The sequence below is a fragment of the Acomys minous genome (assembly GCF_964271855.1).
Source record: "Acomys minous genome assembly, chromosome: 7".
Taxonomy (NCBI): domain Eukaryota; kingdom Metazoa; phylum Chordata; class Mammalia; order Rodentia; family Muridae; genus Acomys; species Acomys minous.
The window spans coordinates 103,031,493-103,056,368 of record NC_140488.1 but is presented as its reverse complement, the minus strand read 5'-3'; the positions used below and the strand labels follow the sequence as shown (position 1 = coordinate 103,056,368).

Genomic DNA, 24,876 nt, shown 5'->3' with positions numbered 1-24,876 from the left:
GCTCTGAGGTTGGATACATAAGCACCCCAGTGGGAATGGGAAAGGCGGCAGCTCATCTTTTCGTATACTGTCACAACATAGGATGGTATACTGTAGTGAATAACTTTTATTACCTTGGGTAGAAAATGGAGGTTTGGGCTTAGTTCTCTCCTACTGGGGAGAGAGTAGAGATTAGGATACGTGGCATTTTCTTTTGGACTCCCAGCCGCCTGTGAGCTTGCTAGGTGCGAAGGGAGGTGCCCATCCTGAGCTCAGCGGCTGCTGGTGTTGAACTGTAGATAGTACTGGGCGGTAGGTTGATTGGTGTAGATGACTGAATTCAGATAATTTTGCCTGTGAAAATTCAGAGGCCTCAGATGATTGCTTTCCTTCGCCCTGGTCCTTGTCACCCCTCCCCTCCTCTCCCCAGCCTTCCTCCCCATTGCTCTACTCCAGAACTCACCGGGCGTGCTGTTCCCTGGCTAAGTCCTGGTTGAAGGAGCCCAGCCCCCTTCGGAATTCAGCACACAATTCCCTTTCCTGTTCTTCCAGCTCCAGTGCTGCTTCAGCCAAGCGTCTGGTTTGGTTTCCCCACTCAGCCTCCAAGGACTTCTCGGCTTGGCGCTGTTCCTTTTTCTCTTTTCGCTGTGCTTCTTGGGTTTTCCTGATGGCAGCTCGCTGCTCTGCGGTCATGCCCTTCCAGCAATAGGGCAGGACCCGGTGAGGAGCCTGGGGGCGTTGGGCAACTAGAGGATTCTCGGTCAGTAAATCGCTGGTGATTTGTTTCTTGATCTCCACGAGGTTGGCATCCTTTTGCTGCCGCTGTTCACGGCGCTGCTGCAGGGCCTTCTTAGCTGCCTGGTGGGACCCCCAAATGTAAGCATTTGGTAGCCCAGCCTTAGGAAACTCACATGAAGGGGCAGGAACAATACAGCCTTACTCATCTCAGTGAAAAGGGAGAGACATAGCTTGGAGTTTTAATGACCCTAACGGCATGCTGGAGGGGGATAGGATGGCCAGGGAAGTTCTCTGCCCTTAGGAAGGCCTTCTTAGTTTGAGAGGCGAAGGATGAAAGGTCAATACCTGTTCTTAAGTCACCCTGTGTCTAGAGGTAGGGAGAGAGGTGATTTAGGTTTTCATAGGATCCTAGATGGAAGGGGAGTCCTTAGGTAGCTGAGAATGCTGGCGTTGGTTTCAACTGGGGCGTGGGCTGGAGAGAGATGGCTCAGAGGTTAAGAGCACTGGCAGCTCTTCCAGAGGTCCTGAGTTCAATTCCCAGCAGCCACATGGTGGCTCACAGCCATCTATATTGAGATCTGGTGCCCCCTTCTGGCCTGCAGGTGTACATGCAGGGAGAGCACTGTATACATAATAAATAAATAAATCTTTAAACTGGGGTGTGAGGAGAAAGATGAGGCTAAGGTACCCTATGACATTGCTCAGGAAGTGGGGTGGCCTTAGTGCACTGGATGGTTCAGAACATACCTCGGCTTTGTTGGCATTGGCCAGCGCAGTCCTCATAGCTGCTCGGCAGGATTCTTCCAGCCTCGCCAGTTCAGCAGCTCGTTTGTCCGCGGCGATGCGCAGCTGGTCACTAAGCAAAGCTACACAGAGAAATACACAGTACTTGCCTATCTAGTTCCCATTCACTCATTAGCTATTTGTTTCACACACTTTGTATTTGTGTGTGTGTATTTGAGTGTCAAAGTTGTAGGGAATATGGAAGGGGTCGGGGGAGGCAAAGCACAGCAAGTTGGATGGCAATGTAGCTCTGCCACCCTTGAGCGGTGTGGCCTGAAGTAAATTTCATTTCTCTAATAAGCCTCAGTCTGAAGGTTATTTGTTGGGCTCTAGGGATACCACAGAATTCGATCCTGTCTCAGAACCCCCTGCCTAGTAGTCAGTATGGTGGTGTGTGCCTAGAACCCCAGCTGGAGGCAGGGAGATGTGAACTTGAAGGCTATCCCTCATTACACAGCAAGTCAAACACAGTCTGTATTCCATGAGACCCTGTCTGAACACCCCCCCCCCAAAAAAAAACCCCTTCCCTCTCTGGTGGGAGACACAGATAATCAGCCTATAACCTGGTAAGGCCAATGGCAGAGATGCACGTAAGCACCGTAAAGGTTTCGGGGTGCTGAGGAAATAGCTCAGTGGCAGGAGGATGTGCTTAGCATAGATAAAGCCCTGGATTCTATGCCCAGCACCAAAACAACTATAAAGGTCAAAGTACAGAGATCAAGAGGAAAACTGGCATGCCAGCCGCGGCCACAGCATAAACAAAGCTACTAATTTTTGCTCCACTCAAGCCATCCACTGGCCTCGCTGTTCTTAGGGCTTGTCAGACTGGTGATTGGAAAGTGAAATGTGAGTAGAAAGACATGGCCTTCGCCCTGAAAAGGTTTTCTCTAGTGTAAAAGAAAGATGTGGCCACAGACTATATCATACTAATAGTTGCTGCTCTATGTGATGTGAATTATGATCCCTATTTTAAAGATGAAGAAACTGAGCTCCTGACTACTGAAACCCCAGTATTCGGGGGGCTGAGGAAGGATTGGTGGGTTCAAGCCCAGCCTGGGCTGCATGTACATAGCAAGACCCTGTCTCATGAAATAAAGACAAGACAAATACTGTTACCTAAAGCAGAAAGTAAGTACAACTGTAAAATGCTTCCCCTGGGTAAGTGCCAAGAAATCATGAATAATGGCTACAGTGTCAGGTGCTGGAGGAAGTCAGGCCTTTCTGCTTCAGCTGTATGGGTAAACTACCTCCACACACAGTGCCGCCCCCAGATCAGGTGAACTCCCTGCTATGCTATGTACCTGCTCGCGCCTCCTCTTCCCTGACTGCCTGTTGCTCCTGTAGCTGTTTCTCCAGGTTGTATCTGAACTGTTCCTGCTGCATTTTTAGGCATGAGGCCCTATCCAGGTCCTCTCCAAGGAAGTACTGCATGCTGGCTGGGCCAAGATATGCTTCATTATTGAAATAAGGGACTGGAAACTCCCGGAATTTCTCTTGTTCCCAGGATTCAAATTCGTGTCCGTTCCTGAACTGCTGCTTTTGCTCCCGAAAATCCTGGACTCTCTTGGACAGCCGGTAGGCTCGTTCTGCTTCTTCCTTCTCTAGCATCTGTGCTACCAGGTCATAGTGTGCATTCTTGACACCTAGGAGTGATTGACAGGGACATGAAGACACCCCAGAACAGAGCCCAGTCAACCTCCGCTCCCAAGGTCATCTGGTTTGTCTTATCACTCCCCCCTAAAGAATCTCAGGCTCTATCCGGAGGCACAATGGCCCGACTTCAGCCCACTGGCTCTGGCTTATCCGTTTCTTTTGCCCCAGCCTTGAGTGTTTACCATAAGCCATCTCTTTGCTTCGCTCTAATGTCTCCTGGAACTTTCGTTCCTCCACCTGGTGGTTCAGGGCTTCCACATCCACCTACATCTCAAAGAAAAGGAGCTAAATCAGAGTAGGGTCTCTCTCAGCATGGTACACTGAATGCTCTAGTAGACAATGCTTAGCAATTACCCCCTTCACAGCCCCCTCTAGCTCGTCAGGACCAACTGGCTAAAGTTCTAACCCCTGAGCAAAGCTTGTAAACGCCTCTGTGATGTAGCTGCTGCTTCCGCCTTTATCTCTTGTGCCCCCTTTCCCAGCTCCCTCTCACATTAGGCTTAGGAACTGTACTTCCAGTTCCTTGCATATCTTAGCTTTCAAGCCCACAGCCTTTGCTCCAACTGTTTCCTCCACTTGGAACAGACTTTCCTTCCTTTGTTACCCAAACTTCAGTTTACCCTTTCAGGCTTTGCTCAGGAAGGTTCTACCCCCATAATCTAGGACCCACTGTCTACATGGTATTGACATTAGCCTCTCTGCTGTCTCCTCCACTAGACTGTGAGCTGTTTTCAGGGGAGAAGCTAGGCCTTAGTTATCGTTGTAGTCCCTACTGTCCAACATAGTGCTTGGTACACGGCAGGCCCTGAGGAAATTCTTGCAAACAGGATCTCAGTCAGAGCACTCAAACTTCAGTTTGCTTGTGGTCAGGTGGTATGCTCTGAGTTTTCAAAGTTGACATCTCAATGCTTTATTTGGTCTCATTTTCCAGAGGAGGATAAGATCGGTTATGTATCATGATACCATATACTTAATAGCAGACCTGGCTTTGGACACAAGTATGGTGTCTTTTCTAGATACTTCCTCTACCCAGGCACTCAGCAATCTTGTTTGTTTGCTTTTTTCCTTTCTTTTAGGTTTTTTGAGACAGGGTTTCTCTGTGTAACAGCCCTGGCTGTCCTGGACTCGCTTTGTAGACCAGGCTGGCCTCGAACTCACAGATCTGTCTGCCTCTGCCTCCAGAGTGCTGGGATTAAGGTGAGTGCCACCATGCCTGGCTCTTTTTTTGTTCCTTAAAGCTATCAATATTTTTTCTTTCATTATAATTCGCTCAAAACATTTCAAAATAGTGTGAAAGGGCACATGGTTTTGGTGAAGAATAAATGACCTTTGAGCCTCTATCCCTTGGCTTGGTTCAGAGTTGTGTAGGTTAATATTACCAACATGGTCTGGTAAGATGGCTCAGTGGGCAAAGTTCAGGCCTGACAACCGAGTTTGACACCAGAAAGCCACATGGTGGAAGGAACCCTGTTATCTTTTGACCTCCACATTCACATTGTAGCAGTCATATACTGTGGTACCACATGCCCCTCCCAAATAAATAAAAATACATAAAGTATCATCAACTTGATGGCATCCAAAATCACTCAGGAGAGAAACCTCTAGAAAAGTCTATTTTAAGTGAGAAAACCTGTCCTAACTGTGGGCAATGCTATACCATGGACTGACTAAAAAGGAGAAAGTGAACTGAATTCTGTTTGCTAACTGGGTGCAAAGTGACCAGCCACTTCCTGCTCTTTCCCTCCAATAATGGAATATATGCTCACACTGAGCCAAAACAAATCCTTCCTTTCTTGTATTTGTCAGTTATCTTGTCACAGGAACAAGAAAAGTAACTAATATTTAGCCTTGCGGAAAGAATATATAGCAAATATTCTTTACACCCTCTTGTGGTTCCATGTTGTTTCTCAAGAACCAAGTTACAGTCCAAGAACTGACCAGAAAAGATCCAGCTGTCAGCTCATTGTCTCTCTCTTCCTAAGCCCTGCCCAGGCATATGAGGTTGGTTCCTTTCCAGTCCCAGGGCCTGCTTGAATCCAGAGGGGTTATAATGCACTGCCATATTCCTTTCTAGGCACAAAGGGGACATAACCCAGTCTTGTAAAGTGGTTTCCATTACCCACTCACCCCCATGGTTCGGTTCCGCACATTGAAGAATCGGCATTGTCGTTCCTTTTCTCGATTTTTTCTGGCCTCAATGGCTGCTTTCTCCTTGGGATCTGGTGAGAGGTCTAACTTATACATCCTGGAGCAACGAGAGGTAGAGCGGCGCGTTGATGCTGACACTGTCCTCGGCTCTACCATCCCTCCAGTGCTTTCTCCTTTATAACATCTCACTAGCTAGGATCCTGGCTTTACTTTCTGATGTTTCATATCTGTACCCTCAATCTCTGCTGTCCCCACACTAAGTCAAGCTTTAGTCTAATGTCAGGCAATATTACCAGAATCCTTGATGGCCTCTGTTACTTCAGTGTTATCCTCTTTGCCCTGACTGTTATGGGGGTCATTCTGAAAGCAAGTCTGACCATTGCACTTCTTAGGTTAAAGCCTTTGTTTGTTTTTTGTTTTGTTTTTGGAGACAGGGTTTCTCTGTGTAGCCTTGGCTGTCTTGGACTCACTTTGTAGACCAGGCTGGCCTCGAACTTGCAGAGATCTGCCTGCCTCTGCCTCCCCGAGCGCTGGGATGACAGGTGTGTGCCACCCTGCCCAGCTCAGGTTAAAGCCTTTGTAAGCAGAGAATAACAGACTGCAGAATGCTCAGCTCTAAATGGGACCTCTTTTTCACACCCCCTCCTCCCAAGGCTCAGTGACCATCGCAGGAGGAGGGGTGGAAAGACTTAAGAGTCAGAGGTGGTGGATGAATACAAGGAGTACAAGTGTCTTCCCGACATGGTAGGGGCAGCTACACATATGAACTCAGATTTTGACAGCAGGCACAAACTGTGCAAGCTCAAGCCAGACCATGCAGCATGAAGAGAGGAAGGAGGGCACAAAGTCCCGCCCCTAGGGAAAGAGCTGTTGGCAACTGATAGCTGCTGGGAGGGGAGAGTCAGTTTTCTTTAAGAGCGTAGAGCCCAGTGCTTTTTGTTTTTCAAGACAGGGTTTTTCTGGGTAGCCCTGCTGTCCTGGACTCACTCTGCAGTCCTCACTTTGTAGACCTCGACTTCAGAGAGCTGCCTGCCTCTGCCTCCCAATTGCTGGGATGAAAGATGTGTACCACTATGCTTTGCAAACCCACTCTTGAGTTAACCATGTTCCAGTAGAGGGCCACAACCAAACAATGCATTGTTAGCACAAATTGGACTTGATGTGTGAAAAAAACTAAAGAGCACACAAAGATGGGTGGACAGGGAAAGCGGTGAATATGATCAAAACTGGGTACCGAATTCTCAAAGAACTAATACAGGAAAAAACTGTTTTTGTAAGCAGCTTTACAGCAAATACTTTCTTAGTATTTAAAAGATAAGGGCCAACTCCCTTTGTTAGCACCCAAAGGCCAGGGCAGGAAGATCAGGAGTTTGAGGCCAGTCTAAGCTACATAGCAAGACTCCCTAAAAAAAAATGTTATTCATAGATTCTTATGTACACAGTATATAAATATTACAGAGAGAATAATAATACATTTTGCATTATGGGGAGTAATTTGAAGAGAGCCAAGACACTTCAGTGGGCCCAATAATTTCTGTGTGTTGAGTTTTGTTTTGTATAACAGGATTTCACTGTGTCACTCAGGCTGGCTTGAAGTTGAAATACTTCACCAGTCTTTCAAGTACTAAGATTTCAACTCTACCTAGCTTTAAGTTGAGGAGTTGGTTCGTTGACCACTATTTTATCAGGCTTCCAAAGTTACATATGGGCTATATGTTTTCTGTTTGCGTCAACTATTTCCCAGTTTAAAAGCAGCTATTAGAGTACATGATAAGGCCAGTGTGCCCGGAGCCCTGTTACCAAGGGAGACGGTGGCATGAGTGCAGGGCCTGGCTCTTAAAAGCCTGTAGTAATGGGCCTGGGAGTGTGGCTCAGCTGGGGAAGTGTTTGTCTAGTATACACGATGCCCTGGGTGCAGGCCACAGCACCACACAAACCTGGACTGAGGGCTGCATGCCTATCATCTCAGCACGTGGGGGAGGTGGAGACAGGAAGAGCACAAGTTCAAGGTCCTCTTCAACTACAGAGGAAGAAACAGTCTCCAGAAAATTGTTGCAGGGCTGGTGAGATGGCTCATGGGTAAAGGTACTGTCAACAAGTCTGAGGATCTGAGTTTGTTCCCTGGGCCCACATGGTAGAAAAGAGCATTCCAAGTTGTTCTCTGATCTCCACACATGCATCCCCGCCCCCCCCCCCCCGTCCCCCTGCCCCTTTGCTCAAATAAAATAAAATTTGTTTTTAAACTTGTCTCCGCAAAAAACCTTGGTATGAGTTTGGATCTCAATGTAACGAGAAGCTGGTGGATGGGATGATTTAAACAGGTCAGATAAGAGGAAATAAAAGATTTATGTTTGCAATCCCCTTGCTCCACTCACATGTCAAAATTGGGCTTCCCAAAATATGAAGGAACATGGGTCAATTAACTAGATAATAAAGAGAAAATTTTAAAAACGTCTTTTAAAATTTATTTGTGTGTGTGTGAGTGATTTGCCTACATGTATATGAGATGGTGCCAGATCTTGGAGTTACAGATAGTTGTGAGCTGCCATGTGGATGCTGGAAATTGAACCCAGGTCTTTTGGAGGAGTAATCAGTGCCCTTAAGTACTGAGCCATCTCTCCAGTCCTCCTCCCCACAAAAGGGGAAATTTTATTTCAGAAAACAACGCTGCTTGTCTGTGAGATGAGTGGGCAGCAGGGAACAACAGAGGAAGCCAGAAGGGCAATGGGGAGACCCCTGAAGTCAACCAAGAAGACATGGACAGTGGCTTTGAGTAGGACTATTTTAAAAGGGAGGGCTGGAGAAATGGCTCATCATTACAGCCTAGACTGACACCTAAAAAGACAAAAGTGAGGCGAAGGCTGGATTAAAGAATGTTTCTGGGGCTAGGGAGACGGCTCAGTGGGCAAAGTGCTTATTATGCAAACATGAGGACCTGAGTTCAAATCTCCAGTCCACTGAGACCCATTTTGGACTTCTGTTTTCCAGACTCTTAAGTTTTTATTAGTTTATTAAGTTTGGGATGACTTGTTATAGTACTAATATCAAACTGACATAGCTTCTCAGCCACTATTTATTGGAAGATAGAGACTGAGTTTATCTATAGTCACCAGCCCTGTATAACTACTGAATGGTCACCTGAGATACATTGGGTAGAGTAAAATACAATATTAAAGTGACAAAGGGCCCGCTGAGACGGCTCAGCGGGTAAAAGGTGCCAGCAGGCCTTAGGAGTTCCACTCCTTGCATCTTCAAGGTAGGAGAACCTTTGCTGCACGTGGGGAAAGAGGAGAACTCACGTTTATTCTCTGCTTCCCCACACACATCATACAAGCCCATGGAACAGTGCTGGTTGCCTGTGTGTGTGAGGGTGTGTGTACTCTATCACAGTGCACATGTGGAGGTCTAAGGACAACTTGCAGGCGTTGGCTCTCTCTACCATGTGGAGTCGAGAGATCAAACTCAGGGCAGGCACGGTTGCAAATGCCTATGCCTGATGAGCCATCTGACCAGCCCCAAATTACTGATTTTAATAGAAATTTCCTTTATTGTTAATGACGTTTTACACCTTTTCATGCGTTCAGCCATTTTGTTTACTGCTTTGTGAAGTGCCGATTCATCTTGTGTGCATTTAAATTTTTTATTTTTAGCAGATACATAAAACAAAATTTTATGTATTTGTGGGGTATTATGTTTCAATACATACATGTTCTATGTAAGTCAAAATAGGGTAAATTTATCTCCTTAAACATTTATCATTTCTTTTTTTTTTCCCCCAAGACAAGAGTTTCTCTCTGTAGTCTTGGCTGTCCTAAAACTCTGTAAACCAGGCTGGCTTTGAACTCAGATTTATCTGACTCTGCTCCCACAGTGCTGGGATTAAGCGCAAGTGCATGCACCACTACTTCCGTGCAAGTGCTCCTAACCCTTGAGCTTTCCTCCAACCCCCATTTCATATCCTAATGGTGAACTTTGGTAAGTGTAAACTTAGTCACATTTACTCATCTTTTTCTTTGAATGAAGTGTTTCTAGTTAAGAAATTTCTTGCAAGGTATGGTGGCTTAAACACATAATCCCAGCACATAGGAGGCTAAGGTAGGAGACTGTTAAAATAAATTGGAGGCCAATCTAGACTAAATAATATGTTCTAGGCCATCCTGGATTACATAGGCCTTGTTTTATTTTGTTTGTTCGTTTTTTGAATGACCATTTATAGTTGGCCAGTGTTGTTCCCAGAGGCACCCACAACACAGGCTCCTGCTATTTCTCTTGGTTGTTCACTATAACTAGATGGTCAGAGCCTATTGCTAAAGATATCACACACGTTAGCTGTTGGGCATAGAGAAATCACAACTGGAATTGACAAGGCAATTTCTTCCGTGCTGGCTTTCATAGTTCCAGAAAGTGCTACCCAGAGCACTAGGGTAGAAAATACACTTTTTTTGTTGTTTTGTTTTTTGTTTTTTCAAGACAGGGTTTCTCTGTTTAGCTTTGGCTGTCCTGGAGCTCACTCTGTAGACCAAGCTGGCCTCAAACTCAGAGATCCGCCTGCCTCTGCCTCCTGAGTTCGAGGCCAGTCTGGTCTACTTAGTGAGTCTAGGACAGCCAAGTCTACACAGAGAAACCCTGTTTCAAAAAAAACCAAAGAAGAAAAGAAAAAAAAAAAAGAAAAACCAAAAAGAAATGACAGGGCCAAATACTCATGAAGTCACAGGAGTTGTGGTTACCTGCATAAGACCTGTACAAGAGCAAGCCAGTGAGCCTTCCAGCATGGATGGCTGAGGAGCTCATGAGGCTCCATCCCCAGTGGAAGAGCTATTAGACGTTGGGGAGGAAAAGTCAATTTTCTTTGAGGTCCATACCATGCACATGTGGGCAGTACTAACTGAACTCAGTGAATTAGGGAAAAAAGTGTACTATATAATGGGGTTTATTATTTTTTCAAGACAGAGTTTCTCTGTGTAGCTTTGGTTGTCCTGGACTCACTTCGTAGACCAGGCTGGCCTTGAACTCACAGAGATCTGCCTGCCTCTGCCTCCCAAGTGCTAGGGCCCGGCTCCTATACTGGGGTTTAGAGGACAGAAATGTTGTCGTCAGGGTTGATATGAAAGTATAAAAGGATTTTTTAAAAATTAAAAGTATGTGTGATGGCACACACCTTTAATCTCAGCACTCAGGAGGCAAAGGCAGGTGAATCTCTTGCGTTTGAGGCCAGACTGGCCTCTATAGCGAGCTCCAGGGCAGCTAGGGCAATGTAGAAAGACCATGCCTCCCCCCAAAAAGAATTAAAATATTAAACCCAACCAACCAAACAGCAAGAAAACACTAAAACAAAATATATCTCTCTATTCAAAATTCAGTTATTCTCCTATATATTCTTCTACAACCTCTAAAGTTTTGCCTTTATCATTTGTTTTTAATCCATTTGAAACTGGATTTTGTATATATTTAGAGATAGAGCTCCAGTTTAATTTTCTCCCGAGTTCCACTTCATCTTTGAAAATTAAAAAGTAATTTAATACCTTTAATACCCTGTGTTTAACACACACACACACACACACACACACACGAATCTTAAAAAATAGTTAACAGAGCCTGTGGTGGCACATGCCTTTGAGCCCAGCACTTGGGAGGCACAGGCAGGTGGATCTCCGAGTTCGAGACCAGCCTGGTCTACTGAGTTCCAAGGCAGCCACAGCTGCACAAAGAAATTCTATCTTGGAAAAAAAAAAAGTTACGGAAACCACCAAACCCTTCCATAGATAACCTTGAAAACGGCACTAACCCCAGCCTATAAAGTCAATTTGTTGTCACAACAATGTAAGGTGATAGAAGGGAGATGAAAGGATAAAAAGGGGCTGAAAAAGAAGTGAGTGGAAGACAGGATACAAAGGAGAGAAGCCAACGAGGGAGGTAGACAAAGGAGAAAAAAATTGAAGCTCCTAAGTGCGCTGAGTCCAAGTTGGCTCTTGGATTTACAGCAGCAGTCTTTAAATTCTGTTCGGAGAAATCCAGATACAGGCGGGTAGGGGCAGTAGCTCAGAACCCACTTATTCCCAACTTGTATCTTCGTTCTCATCCTCCTCCATACTCCAGTCTCAACTAAGTCATCCCTACAATCCCCCCTTCCAGGCCACACTGCCCACCCCTCCGAGGGCGCCTTCCAATTCCCGACCTAATCCTTGGCTGGTACTCCAGGCTGGCTAGCCCCCAAACCACAGGAGAGCGCCCGCCCCCCACTCGCCCTGGGGAGCCGGAAAGGCAGAACCTTGCTGCGACTTCTGACTTGTCTCCGCAAGCTTGGGCTCAGGCCCCGCCTGCCTTCTCTGATTCCACCCCTCAAAGCGAACAGAGTACTCCGCGGCACAAAGGCTCCGCCAGCTTAGTTGGCTGCTCCTCCGACCGTTGCGGCGCAACTACAAAGGGGGGCGGGGTCCAACGGCTCAGCGCACCCTCGAGCCTGGCAACAAAGCGACGAAAAGCTCTATTTCAGGCGGAAGTGACCGTCCTCTGGAACCGGAAGTAGGAAGTCAAGATTGCCTTCGACTTATCGCGAGGTTTTCCGTACACCCGGCTTGCACCGCGTTTCCCGCGCGGGCTAACCTCGGTACCCAAGCGGAAGGAACGGCCTTTTACGCTGACGCCGCTGCCATGGGCTTCCTGAAACTGATTGAGATCGAGAATTTTAAATCGTACAAGGGTCGTCAGATTATCGGACCATTTCAGAGGTTCACCGCCATCATTGGACCCAATGGCTCTGGTGAGATAAAACCGGCTGCGGCCCTGCGGGCGTCCCGGCCCGGTCCCCCCTGTCTGTCGCCGGAATATTACTACCTACCCCATGCAACCTGAGACGTTGTGACCCCTAAAATGATCCTTGATCCTCTTAGGGGGATTCGACCCGAACTCACTTCCCCTTCTGGCATGCACTTAACTTGAGCCTCTTCCCCAAATGGCAGTTGGCCGAGCTTTGTGCAGGCCCCTTGTGTGGCCTGAGTGGTCTGGGCCGAACTCCGCGTTGCCCCGCCCGTTGCCCCTCCCGCCAAAAGAGGCGTTCCTGGAACTTGCTGCCAGTAGTTTGGTCGGAGGCTCCCTTCCGGTCTTTATTGTTCCACCTAGGAAGGTCTTGTTTGACATCTCTAGGAAACGTTAACTCTGTCCTGGCATCCGGTCCCAAGTAGCTTACCTTCTGCATTAGCCCGCCCCGCGCCCCGCGCCCCGCGCCCCGCGCCCCGCGCCCCGCGCCCCGCGCCCCGCGCCCCGCGCCCCGCGCCCCGCGCCCCGCGCCCCGCGCCCCGCGCCCCGCGCCCCGCGCCCCGCGCCCCGCGCCCCGCGCCCCGCGCCCCGCGCCCCGCGCCGGAACGCTCCAGTTCCTCTTTTCTTCGGCTGGGCTGAGGCACTTTTGAATTTTAGAGCCAGCTCTGTAGTGTGGGATTATTCCCGCTCCCCCGCCCCGCTACATTCCTAAGAGATTGTTGCCTTGATTTTGCCCGTTTCCTACCAGGAAGTCGTAAATAATCCTGAACTTGTTCGCTTGCCAAATTTGTGGAGTGTTTTGGGCGTTATCAGTTAAGGTTATGCAGAAAATAAGCCAAATCCGTGATCACGGGAAATTTACTCTAGAGGAGGAAGAAGATAAAGTACGAATAAGATAATATTTGGGCCGCTATAAATGTTCTGTAGAAAAGGTTAGATTGGTAGGTTAGATTATTTTCCTACTTAGGCCTACTATTTCATATCTTAATTTAATCTTAGAGCTCGTGAGTTCCTCTCACCAATCTCTAGAAATGTTCGTTGAGAATCTTTGCTGGGTTTTTCCACTGCAGAGGTGTTCTACTTTACTTATTGTCTGGCCTGATAGGCCACCTGTGCCTTAAAGTAGTTCATAGCGAATACCTTTACTGGACTCTTTTTTTTTTTTAAAGATTTATTTTATTATTAAGTATACAGTTATTATGTATACAGTCGGCTTGTTTACCTGCAGGCCAGAAGGGGGCACCAGGTTACATTATAGATGGTTGTGAGCCACTATGTAGTTGCTGGGAATTGAACTCAGGACCTTAGGAAGAGCAGGTGGTGCTCTTAACCACTGAGCCGTCTCTCCAGCCCCTTTACTGGACTCTTGCCTGTGTTTTGTTTTCTGCTTAGAGCAGTGTTTCTCAACACTGACACTTTAGGCCACACGCTTCATTGTGGGGTTGGCCCTGTGCATTGGAGGATGGTTAGCTGTATTCCTGGCTCCTACCCACTAAATAACAGCACCTCTGCTTCCCATCAAAAGTATGTTCAGGCTGTGCCAGAGTTCTGGGATGCAAGTGGGGTTGAGGATGACAGGTTACTTCATTCCCTCCCAACCGGGGTTTAGGAACCATTGGCCTAGAGGGGTAATGCTTTCACTTCCACTTAGTTTCCTAGGATTTTGGTATTGTGACTCTTGTAGAAAATGCCATTGTACCATTTGTTGAAATTCAGTCTCCTCAGCATTGTTAGAATTATAATCCAGCTGTTTGAAAAAGCCCCTTGGCCTGGGTCTTTAACCATCCCCCCCCCAACCCTGTTGGTTTTTCCAGACAAGGTTTCTCTGTATAGCCTTGGTTGTCCTGAAACTTGCTCTGTAGACTGGGCTAGCCTTAATGTTAGACCCAGAAATCTACCTGCCTCTGTTTCCCTAGTGCTGAGATTAAAGGCATGCACCACCACTACCTGGCCTTTGTTTCTTTGTTTTGAGATGTAGCCTCAAATTCTTAATCCTCTTGCCTTCTGTCTCTGTATATTCTTCAGAGCTTGGCTCTATGAAGCATTTCTTGACCTTTGAGTCCCACTTTGTAAATTGCTTTTTCTTTGGCACACAGACTTTATTTTCTGTCAAACATTTAAGTTTTTAAAAATCTTCATCAGTTGTGTATGATTATTCTCAGGAAGCCATTCCTTGAGATGTTTTATTGGTGTCCAGTTCACACTGCATGTTAGAAAAATGTTTACAACATTGAATAAATGTGAGGAAAAGCAGCTTGTAGATATGGAGCGTGATCCTTCAAAATCAAGGGAGAAGCCCAAAGGTTCAAAATAGGAGCTTGAAAGACTCAATTCCAATGTACGTGACGTGCTAGTTCTGCTGCACCCAGAGAGACAGTTGAATCTAGATTGTATAATGATAGATCTGTCATTTATTAAGTACCAAGTAGACCTTGGTTTTTGTTGTTGTTCATTTGTTTGTTCTTTTAAAAAATATTTTATTAATCATATTGCATCTCAATTGTTATCCCATCCCTTGTATCCTCCCATTCCTCCCTCCCTCCCGCTTTCCCCTTACTCCTCTCCCCTATGACTGTGACTGAGGGGGATTTCCTTCCCCTGTATATGCTCATAGGGTATCAAGTCTCTTCTTGGTAGCCTGCTATCCTTCCTTTGAGTGCCACCAGGCCTCCCCTTCCAGGGGGCGTGGTCAAATATGGGGCACCAGAGTTCGTGTGAGAGTCAGTCCCCACTCCACTCAACTGTAAAGAATGTCCTGTCCATTGGCTAGATCTGGGTAGGGGTTCGAAGTTTACTGCACGTATTGTCCTTGGATGGTGCCATAGTTTGAGCAGGACCCCTGGGCCCAGATCTGCCTGTCATAATGTTCTACTTGTAGATTTCTAGAACCCTCTGGATCCTTCCATTTCCACATTCTCTCATGCTTCTTTTACCTAGAGTCCCAATAGGATGTCCTTCCCTCTGTCCCACTTTCCTGGTAAGTAAAGACTTTCATGGGACATGACCCTTGAGCTAGTGTCCAGATATAAGTGAGTATACACCATTTGACTCTTTCTGCTTCTGGGTTAACTCACTCATTATGATCATTTCTAGTTCAGTCCATTTGTCCACAAATTTCAGAAATTCCTTGTTTTTAATAGCTGAATAGTATTCCATAGTGTAAATGTACCACAGTTTCTTTATCCATTCTTCTACTGAGGGACACTTAGGCAGTTTTCATGTTCTGGCTATTATGAATAAGGCCGCTATGAACATGGTTGAACTGTTTTTTGGTTTTTTAAGACAGGGTTTCTCTGTGTAGCCTTGGCTGTCCTGGACTCACTTTGTAGACCAGGCTGGCCTTGAACTCACAGTGATCCGCCTTCCGATTGCTGGGACTAAAGGTGTGCACCACCACGCCTGGCTCTCATTTGTTTGTTTTTGAGATAGGACCTTATATCCCAGTCTGGTCTCAAACTATTTAGTTCAAAGGTGACTTTCTGATCTTCCTGCCTCCGTCTCCAGAGTGCTGGAAGTACAAGCATATACTTCCATAGCTGATTTAATCCAGTGTTTGGGTTTGTACATACCAGGCAAGCACACACTGAGCTGGTTCACACCCCCATCTCCACAAGGTTTATTTTTTAAGGTTTTTAACAAACAGGTAACAGAATGAAGGACAATGAGCAAGGATCTTGAAGCTGCTGATGCAGGGAGACTGTTTTGTCACCCTGTCAGTTGAAGTAAAGGGCTCACTGACAGCTTTAACTTAAGGAATGACTAGCTTTCTTCCTCTTTAAAGTAGAGGAAATACCTATTTCCTAAGACTTTGGATAAGCTAAATTGGGTAATTAGTGTGAACGTGACTCACAAACTTGCATGAATCATATAATGTAGTATTCTTAAGAAGATAGCTGATTATGCATTGGCATTTTAACAAGAATTAAAGAGTCCACGATGCTGTCAGACAAAAGACAAGGCTGTGGATATGGCTTAGTTTGTAAAGTGCTTGCTCTGTGAGCGTGAAGAACTGAGTTTGGATTCTCAGTAACCACTTAAGAACCTAGAACTGGCGAGGTGGAGAGGAAAGGAACTGAGGCTTGCTGACTAGCCAATATACCCAAGTTGGTGAGCTTCCAGGCTAGCAGGAGATGCTGTCTCAAAAAATAAGGTGGGCAGTTATCAAAAAAGACACCTAGCATCAACCTCTGGTTTCCACATACATGTATACACATACACAAATTGAGTATTTGAAAGAAGCCACATATATTAAAAATAGTATACTAGTGATGTAATTTTGGTAACATAAATTTTAAAAGTTTGAGAACCGGGTACTTTCTAGTTGTGATGGCATATACCTATAATCTCAGCCCTGGCAAGAAGATTGCTTTGAATTCCAGGCCAACCTGGACAGCATAGCGAGGACCAGGGCCACACAGCAGAACCCTGTATCAAAAATCAAAAACTTAGTACTGGTTTTGCTACTCAAGTTTGTTTTGGTAAGTTTCTCTCTTTTTTCCTTGTCTGATCAGAGACTAGACTGAGTGATTTCGAAAAGTACAAAAAAGTTTTCAAAATATAGCAGGGCGTGGTGGTACATGCCTTTAATCCCAGCACTCGGAAGGCAGAGGCAGGCGGATCACTGTGAGTTTGAGGCCAGCCTGGTCTACAAAGCAAGTCTAGGACAGCCAAGGGTACACAGAGAAACCCTGTCTCAAAAAACCAAAAAAAAAAAAATAAATAAAAATAAAAATAAAAATAAAAATATGTGATTTTTGTGGTGCATATCTGAGCAGACTTGAGTATACCAAGTTTCCATTCTTTTTAATTATTTTAAAAATGACACTGTGTGTGTGTTTGTGTATCACGATGTTAGGTGTCTTTTTGTTTTGTTTTTCAAGACAGGGTTTCTCTGTGTAGTCCTGGCAATCCTGGACTCGCTTTGTAGACCAGGCTGGCCTCAAACTCACAGAAATCCACCTGCCTCTGCCTCCTGAGTGCTGAGATTAAAGGTGTGCACCACCACCGCCCAGCATTAGGTGTCTTCTTTAAAAAGGTAACTTTATCTTATTTATTTCTTTATTTCAAGACAGAGTTTCTCTGTGTAGCCCTGGCTGTCCTGAAACTCATTCTGTAGACCAGGCTGTTCTTGAACTCAGAGTTTTGCCTCTTTTTGTCTCCTGAGTGCTGGGATTTTAGATGTGTGCCACCACCATCTGGCAACTCCAGTTTCTTTTTTGAGACAGAGACAGAATCTCTTACTAGCCTGAAGGTCATCAACTGGGCTATACTGGCTAACCAGTAGGCTTCAGGTATCCTCTTGCCTCTGCTTCCCCAATGGTGGGTTGTGGTCATACACCGCCACACCTAGCTTTTTATGTGAGTACTAAGAATCTAACCTCAGGTCCTCATGCTTGTGTGGCAAAGTTGGTGCAAGTGTGGAGGTCAGAGTACAGCTTTGCAGGAGCCTGTTCTCTCCTTCTTCTATGTGCATCCTGGGGAAATCAAACTTTATCGGGTTTGGTGGCAAGTGACTTAATCTGCAGAGCTATCCCACCAGCCTGTTCATACATTTTCTTATTTTGCTTCTCCCCAAGTTTTATATCATGAGCATTGTCAAATGTATATGTGCTAGCAGGGCTTGGTGGCTGGTGGCCTACACTTTTAATCCCAATACTTGGGAGGCAGAGGCAGGTGAATCTCAGAGTTTGAGGCCAGTCTCAGTCACTCAGAGTCAGCCCCCCCCACACGTACGTGTGTGTTTAATCACTTGAAAATAAATTGAAGACTTAATAACATTTTACCGTCCTTCCTACCATTATTAATTTTCTCTTGTCATCATTTATCTAGTTTTTCTTCAACCTATTACTTGAGAGGTTGAGGCAAGAAGCTTGTGAATGTGAAGCCAGCCTGGACTGTGTAGATATTTTTCCCTAAAAATAAATAAACAATAAGCCTATAATAACACCCATGGGCTATTTGCATATATCTCAGTAATGTTGTGTATTCTCGAATGGCTCTCTAAGCCCTTCTCATTTTATACGTTGGCTTTATTTAGTGATGGGGATGCTATCTATGGCCTTGTATGTGCTAGTGAATCCCCACCTCTTAGGTACACTCCTGGTACAGACAGTGAAGCTTTTGGTTTGGTTTTGTTTGAAACAGGGTTTCTATATGTAGCCCTTGCTGGCCTCGAACTCACAGAGATCTGCTTGCCTCTGCTTCCTAAGTACGGAGATTAAAGGTGTGTGCCACCACCGCCTGACTTTATTGTGGAACATCCCACAATCTTGTTTTTAACTCATTATAGAGCTAAGGGTGACCTTGACCTCTTAAGCTTAAAGAAACTTTTAATGTGTATGTGTGTTTTGTCTGCATATATGTCTATGTACCATATGCTTGCCTGCTGCTGGTGGAAGCCTGAAGAGGGTGTCTTTTCCCCTGAGACTGGGGTTTCAGACAGTTGTCTGCTAGCATATGGGTAGCTAAGGTATCATAAAGGTGCTAAGAAACAACCTGGGTACTCTGGAAGAGCAGCCAGTACTCTTCACTACTGAGCCATCTTTCCCAGTTCCAACCTTGACCTCTTAATCCTCCTGCTTGAGTTCCCTGAGTGCTGGGTTACGAGCATGCTACCATATCAGTTTCCTTATAGTCTTTCCACTTTTTTGGGGGGAGGTATACCATTACACTAAGCCCCACAATTTATTTTATCTTAAGGTCTCCTTGTATTATTCACCAGATTCCTTTGTTTGCTACATTTCCTAGAAATTGGAGTGTGGTTCTAATGACTTAAATAATTTTTGGCAAGATATTTCCTAGCCGATGCTGTATGCTTCATATTGTATTATAACTGGAACATGCCCTTAACAGGAATTCTATTTACCAACTTAACTGCTTTTAAGTGTATACAATTCAGTAGTGTTAAATATATTCACAATTTTATGCAACAAGTCTCTAGATCTCTTCTGTCTTAGAACACTGAAATTTTACACTTACTTAAAATGCAACTGATTTCCTTCTCTGTCCAGCCTGCTTTTATTTTTACATGGTTGAGGTCAAGCTATTGAATTTATAGGGTAAAAATCATCTTTGTCTGTGTTGTATTAAAGGTTGTAGAACAATCTAGTCAGTAAATACGTGTTTCGTTACATGGGGTTTTAGTGTCTGGCTACTATGAGTAATAACTGCAAAAGATTTTTCATTGATCTGGTTTTCTCACAACAGGGATTTTATTTTCTCTCTTCCAGTCTGAGCTCTAATTAGAACACATTTCTACTCTTTTTGTTTGTTTTTTGTTTTTTCCAGACAAGGTTTCTCTGTGTAGCCTTGGCTGTCCTGAACTCACTTTGTAGCCCAAGCTGGCCTCGAACTCACAGAGATCCACCTGCCTCTGCCTCCTGAGTGCTGGGATTGAAGGCGTGTGCCACCACACCTGACCCTTTTTTTAAAAAAATATTCACTTACTTCATGTATATATGAGAGCTCTATGCACATGTACACCTGCAGGCCAGAAGAAGGTACCAGGTCACATTATAGATGGTTGTGAGTCACCATATGGTTGCTGGGAATTGAACTCGGGACCTCTGGAAGAGCAGTCAGTGCTCTTAACCCCTGAGCCATCTCTCCAGCCCCACATTTCTACTCTCAGTGTGTCCTTTGTTTCTTTCCTCCTTCTCTTTTTCTTAATGCTCCCTCTTCTGCTTTGTGTCCTTGTCCTCTAGGTAAGTCAAATCTCATGGACGCCATCAGCTTTGTCCTTGGTGAAAAGACCAGCAACTTGCGGGTAAAGACCCTGCGAGATCTCATACATGGAGCACCTGTGGGCAAGCCAGCTGCCAACCGAGCCTTTGTCAGCATGGTCTATTCTGAGGAGGGTGCTGAGGACCGCACCTTTGCCCGTGTCATAGTAGGTAGGTAAAGCTCATCAGAAGACTGCTTGTGTCCACGGAAGTCGAGAGACTAGTTGCTAGGCTAGGAGGACTACCTGATCCTTTCTGACTCATACATTGTCTTGTAGGGGGCTCTTCCGAGTACAAGATCAACAACAAAGTTGTCCAGCTACATGAATACAGTGAGGAGTTAGAGAAGTTGGGCATTCTCATCAAAGCTCGTAACTTCCTCGTCTTCCAGGTGGGATATTTTTTCTTTTTTAATGGAGGGTCTCACTGTGTAGTCCTGGCTGCCCTGGAACTCACTCTATAGACCAGGCTGGCCTTGAACTCGGAAAGATCTGCCTGCCCCTGCTTCCCAGGTGGTAGGATTAAATGTGTGAACTGCCATGCTCAGCAGATTGCTTTTATTTCTTATCTTAAAAAATTATTTGAAGATTTTTGGTTTTTCGAAACAGGGTTTCTCTGTGTTATCTTGGCTGTCCTGGACTCACTTTGTAGACCAGGCTGGCCTCAGACTCACAGCGATCCACTTGCCTCTGCCTCCCGAGTGCTGGGATTAAGGGGGTGCATTACCACGCCTGACTTATTTGAAGATTTTATACATTATATTTGCATCATTTCCGCATTCCCTCTCCAAGTCCCTAACCACCTCCTCTGGAATTCACAACCTCTTCTATGTTTTCAAGATTTTTTTATTTATTTTTGTTTTATATGTAGGAGTGGTTTGCTTCTATGTATGTATGTGCACCACATGTGTGCCTGATGCTCACAGGCCAGAGGGCAGTGTTAGAGCCCCTGGAACTGGAGTTAGAGATGGCTGCGAGCCACCATGTGTGTGGTGGGAACTAAATTAGAGACCTCTGCAAGAGCAGCAAGTACGCTTAACCACCGAGCCATTTCTCCAGCCCCTATATTTGTTTCATTCATTTATACACACAACTCTACTGAGTCTGGTTTAGTATTTGCCCTTATTTGTACATGTTTAGGGCTGAGGTCTTGTTGGGGTACAGGGGGCAAATGGTTCCCCCTTTCTTAGCAACCATCAGGAACCTTGTGAAAGTTTCCTCCATCCATAGTCTTCATAAGTCTGTGCTGACAGCCACATTGTTGAGGGTTCTTGGGCACACCATCTTTATCCAGGCTGGAAGGACTGTTGAACAGCAGTCATCCTGGCCCTCAGCCTCCTATAATCTTTCTGCCTTCTCTCCTGAAATGTTCCCTGAAACATAGGTGTAGAGGCTGTGTCATAGATGATGCATTTGGGGCTGGCATCCTATGACCGCTTATTTTCTGCTTTTTTTTTTTTTTTTTTTTTTTTTTTTTTGATTTTTTTGAGACAGAATTTCTCTGTGTAGTCTTGACTATCCTAGACTTGCTTTGTAGACTAGGCTGGCCTCAAACTCACAGCAACCCGCCTGCCTCTCCTCCCAAGTGCTAGGATTAAAGGGTGTGCCACCACGCCCAGCTATTTTCTGCATTTTGACCAGTTATGGTCTATTTAATAGTCTCTTTTGGAAAATAAAAAGAATTTTTATTTTTTTTGAATAGATGTGAAACTTGCACACGTATCTGTAGGTATATGGAGAAATATTTAGAAAGCAATTGGAAGCTGTACACACACACACACACACACACACACACACACACACACACACACACGCCTGCTTTTGCCTTCCAAGTCCAGGAATTAAAGACATGTGCCATTATACCCAGACTGTGGGCATTTACAAAAATTATATTATGGGTATGAGTGTTTTAATGGCAGGTAGAAAGCAATTGGAAGCTATACACACACACACACACACACACACACACACACACACACACACACACACACGCCTGCTTTTGCCTTCCAAGTCCAGGAATTAAAGACATGTGCCATTATACCCAAACTGTGGGCATTTACAAAAATTATATTATGGGTATGAGTGTTTTAATGGCAGGTAGGTGTGTGTGTGTGTATATATATATATATATGCGCGCGCGCGCGCACACACACACACACACACACACACACACATATATATATATATATACACACACACACACACACACACACACACACACACACACACACACACATACACCAGTGCATGCAATGTTTATGGAAGCCAGAAAAGGCTGTTGGATCCCTTGGGACTAGAGTTACTGATGGTTGTGAGCTACCATATGGGTATTGGGAATTGAACCTGGATCCTCTGGAAGGAAGAGTTGCTAGTACTCTTAACTGTTTAGCCACCTTTACAGCCCCCTTTAGATGTTTTAACATCATTATTGGCTAGACCTGCTTTATCTCCAAGTTTGTGTGTCTCTCATGTCTCCTCTAGACTAATGAAGCACATTCTTTACTGGGCTTCCTAATTCCATTCTGGCCCCTTCCAGTTTCTCCCCTCAGCTGGCTTAGTCTAATAAGGACACAAGTCTTTTTTTCCCCCTTGTCTTTCCATAAAGCAGTTTAGTGATTCCTTCTTGTCTTAGTATGGTTGTTCTTAAATTGTAGTTCCTAGACCAGCAGTGTCAACACCGGTTGGAAATATGCTACAAATGCACTTTTTAAGGCTCCATTCTAGATATAAGAGCTGAAGACAGACTCTGTGGTAGGGCACAGTTTGTGTTAGACAAAGCTCTTGAGGTTATTGTGATACTAGCTAAAGTTGGAGAACTTTGACTTAGGATGAAAAAACATACTTGCAAGACTATTGTTCTGAAACCACTACATTTAATTCTTTCCTACCTTGGTAGCCTTGTCTGCCAGTAGTCTTTTCCTTACTTTTCTATCTAGCCCAATTAAACCACTTGGAGTTCTCAGATTCACTTGCTTTCTTTGGCATGCAGGCCTTTGCTTGTTAGTTTTCCTGTGTGTAGAATTGTGGAATAGCCTTTTCTATCTTTGTTACACACACGCACGTGTACACACACACACACACACACACACTCTCTCTCTCTCTCTCTCTCTCTCTCTCTCTCTCTCTCTCTCTCTCTCTCTCTCTCTCATACCAGACCATATGTACATATTCTTGAGGTGCTAAGGATTAAACCCAGCGTCTCTCATATGATCTCTAGCCTGCTCTCCTCTTTCTTGGTTAGGTTTTCCATATATGCCAAAGTCAGCTTAGTTGTTGCCTGTGTAAGGCCTTTCCAAATAGAGCTCCTCACCTAAGTTTCCTGCCTCTCAAGCTTGAATTTTCTGGGCTGCTTTAGTCATTGCATTTGCCTCTTTGTGCTCGAAGCAGAGAATGTGCCATTAAAGCTCAATATGGCTGACCTAGTAGCACATGTCCATACTCTGATCTTCAGTAAAAAAGAAAGAAAGAAAGAAAAGAAAGAGAAAGAAAGAGAAAGAAAGAAGATTTTAAGTTCAAAGTTATCCTGAGCTACAGAGGAAGTTCAAGTCCAGCCTAGACAACTTAGTGAGACTGTCTCAAAATAAGAAAAGTAAACTAAAAGGAAGGAGTAAAGCTCAGTGGAATACATACCGACTTTTAATCCTCAGGATTTACTCTGTCCTCCACCCCGTAAAAGGCCCTGAAATGTAGCATTAGTTGAAGTGGACAGGATGAATTGAACTAGTAGAGGTCTGAATAGAATAGTGTTTTGAACTTTATCAGGGTGCAGTGGAGTCTATTGCCATGAAGAACCCCAAGGAAAGGACAGCTCTATTTGAAGAAATTAGTCGCTCGGGAGAACTTGCACAGGAGTATGACAAGCGAAAGAAAGAAATGGTGAAGGCTGAAGAGGACACGCAATTTAATTACCATCGCAAGAAAAATATTGCAGCTGAGCGCAAGGAGGCCAAACAAGAGAAAGAAGAGGTTGGTGGCCTGGCTGCCCCTTAGATCTGAGGACCAAGATAAAGGCAGTGCCTTACTGATACACCCCTGTCCCCATTCCTGTTTGCGTAGGCGGACCGCTACCAGCGCCTGAAGGATGAGGTGGTCCGAGCACAGGTACAGTTGCAGCTCTTTAAGCTCTACCACAATGAAGTAGAGATTGAGAAGCTCAACAAGGAGCTGGCCTCTAAGAACAAGGAGATTGAGAAGGACAAGAAACGGATGGACAAGGTAGAGGATGAACTGAAGGAGAAGAAGAAAGAGCTGGGAAAAATGATGCGGGAACAGCAGCAGATTGAGAAGGAGATCAAGTAAGAGGCATGCCCTGGCCTGTAACTTGTGAGAAACTAAGCAGCTGTGCTATTCTCTTGGGATCCTCTGAGCTTAGAGTCTACTATGTACTAATTTGTTTGTCTTCCCTGTGACCAGGCATATTTCTTGACTTTCAATTACTACAATAGAATAATAGTCAAGCTTGGGGAAGTAGTAGCTCAGCCTTGACATAGCTCACTGGGTAAAGGTGCTTGAGGCCAAGCCTACGTGACCTGAGTTAAATCACTGGGATCCATATGGTGGAAGTTGTCCTCTGATCTCTGCATACACTAACTAATGTGTTTGTGTGTACATGTGTGCGTGTGTGCATGATACAAATAATTAAAAGACAAAACAAAAAAAAGAACCAGGCCCTGGGTTGACAAGTTAGCAAGTAAGAGGAAGAACAGTGAGAAGATCAGCTATTGGATAACCAAGAGGGCCATCCTAGAAGAGAGCTCTGGAGCTCTTAATCTTAAAGGACAGGGATTTGGAGTGAGCAGATCAGATGAAGGCAACTCAGTACACATAGCATATTAATGAGAGACTTGTCTTAGGGTTGGCTTCAATCTTAGGGGACAGTGTTTTGACCTTTATGAGGGTGCAACGGAGTCTATTGCTATGAAGAACCCCAAAGAATTGTAAAGGTTGAAACAAGGGTGGTAATTTTGTCTTTGGGGTAATTAGAATGCCGGACTGATGCTGTGTTGATTACAAGAAATACTCAAACGGCACCCCCTCCCGTTTTTGTTTTTGAGGATCTATAGGACATCAGGGTCTTGTTCTTTAAGGTATTTCCATGA

At 45.1% G+C, this 24,876-nt stretch overlaps 2 protein-coding genes across 10 annotated transcripts in view; one reads left to right on the top strand and one right to left on the bottom strand.

Moving 5' to 3' along the window:
• Window positions 1-88: 88 nt before the first annotated feature.
• RIBC1 (RIB43A domain with coiled-coils 1) lies at window positions 89-12,347 on the bottom strand. Of its 4 annotated transcripts, XM_084790023.1 has the most exons (8): window positions 12,140-12,340; window positions 11,570-11,761; window positions 5,281-5,398; window positions 3,336-3,417; window positions 2,802-3,143; window positions 1,465-1,583; window positions 443-837; window positions 89-333 (listed from the first exon to the last, which is right to left on the bottom strand). In XM_084790023.1, the coding sequence occupies exons 3-8, from the start codon at window positions 5,395-5,397 to the stop codon at window positions 252-254; spliced, it is 1,137 nt and encodes a 378-aa protein (XP_084646149.1). In that variant the 5' UTR covers window position 5,398; window positions 11,570-11,761; window positions 12,140-12,340; the 3' UTR covers window positions 89-251. The 4 variants fall into 4 exon arrangements, with proteins under 4 accessions (XP_084646149.1, XP_084646147.1, XP_084646148.1 ...); XM_084790021.1 differs by lacking the exon at window positions 11,570-11,761 and having other exon boundaries at window positions 12,213-12,347; XM_084790022.1 differs by lacking the exon at window positions 11,570-11,761.
• Window positions 11,860-24,876, top strand: part of SMC1A (structural maintenance of chromosomes 1A) — a 57,770-nt gene continuing 44,753 nt past the window's right edge. For 3 of the 6 annotated variants that reach the window (XM_084790014.1, XM_084790011.1, XM_084790016.1), the window contains exons 1-5: window positions 11,861-12,061; window positions 19,761-19,949; window positions 20,057-20,169; window positions 23,540-23,743; window positions 23,834-24,072. In XM_084790014.1, the coding sequence (XP_084646140.1) occupies window positions 11,953-12,061; window positions 19,761-19,949; window positions 20,057-20,169; window positions 23,540-23,743; window positions 23,834-24,072 (854 nt within the window). In that variant the 5' untranslated portion in view covers window positions 11,861-11,952. Of the gene's footprint in view, window positions 12,062-19,760; window positions 19,950-20,056; window positions 20,170-23,539; window positions 23,744-23,833; window positions 24,073-24,876 lie in introns of all 6 variants that reach the window. The other 3 variants (XM_084790012.1, XM_084790015.1, XM_084790013.1) reach the window with 2 other exon arrangements.

What these genes read in the sequence shown, in the direction of transcription:
- RIBC1 (XM_084790022.1), bottom strand. An exon ending in GGAAGAGGAGGCGCGAGCAG is followed by an intron (nt 1,584 to 2,801) that starts GTACATAGCATA and finishes TTCTCTGTGTAG; the next exon opens with CTTTGCTTAGTGACCAGCTG. An exon ending in GCCAGGGAACAGCACGCCCG is followed by an intron (nt 334 to 442) that starts GTGAGTTCTGGA and finishes GAATTTTCACAG; the next exon opens with GCAAAATTATCTGAATTCAG.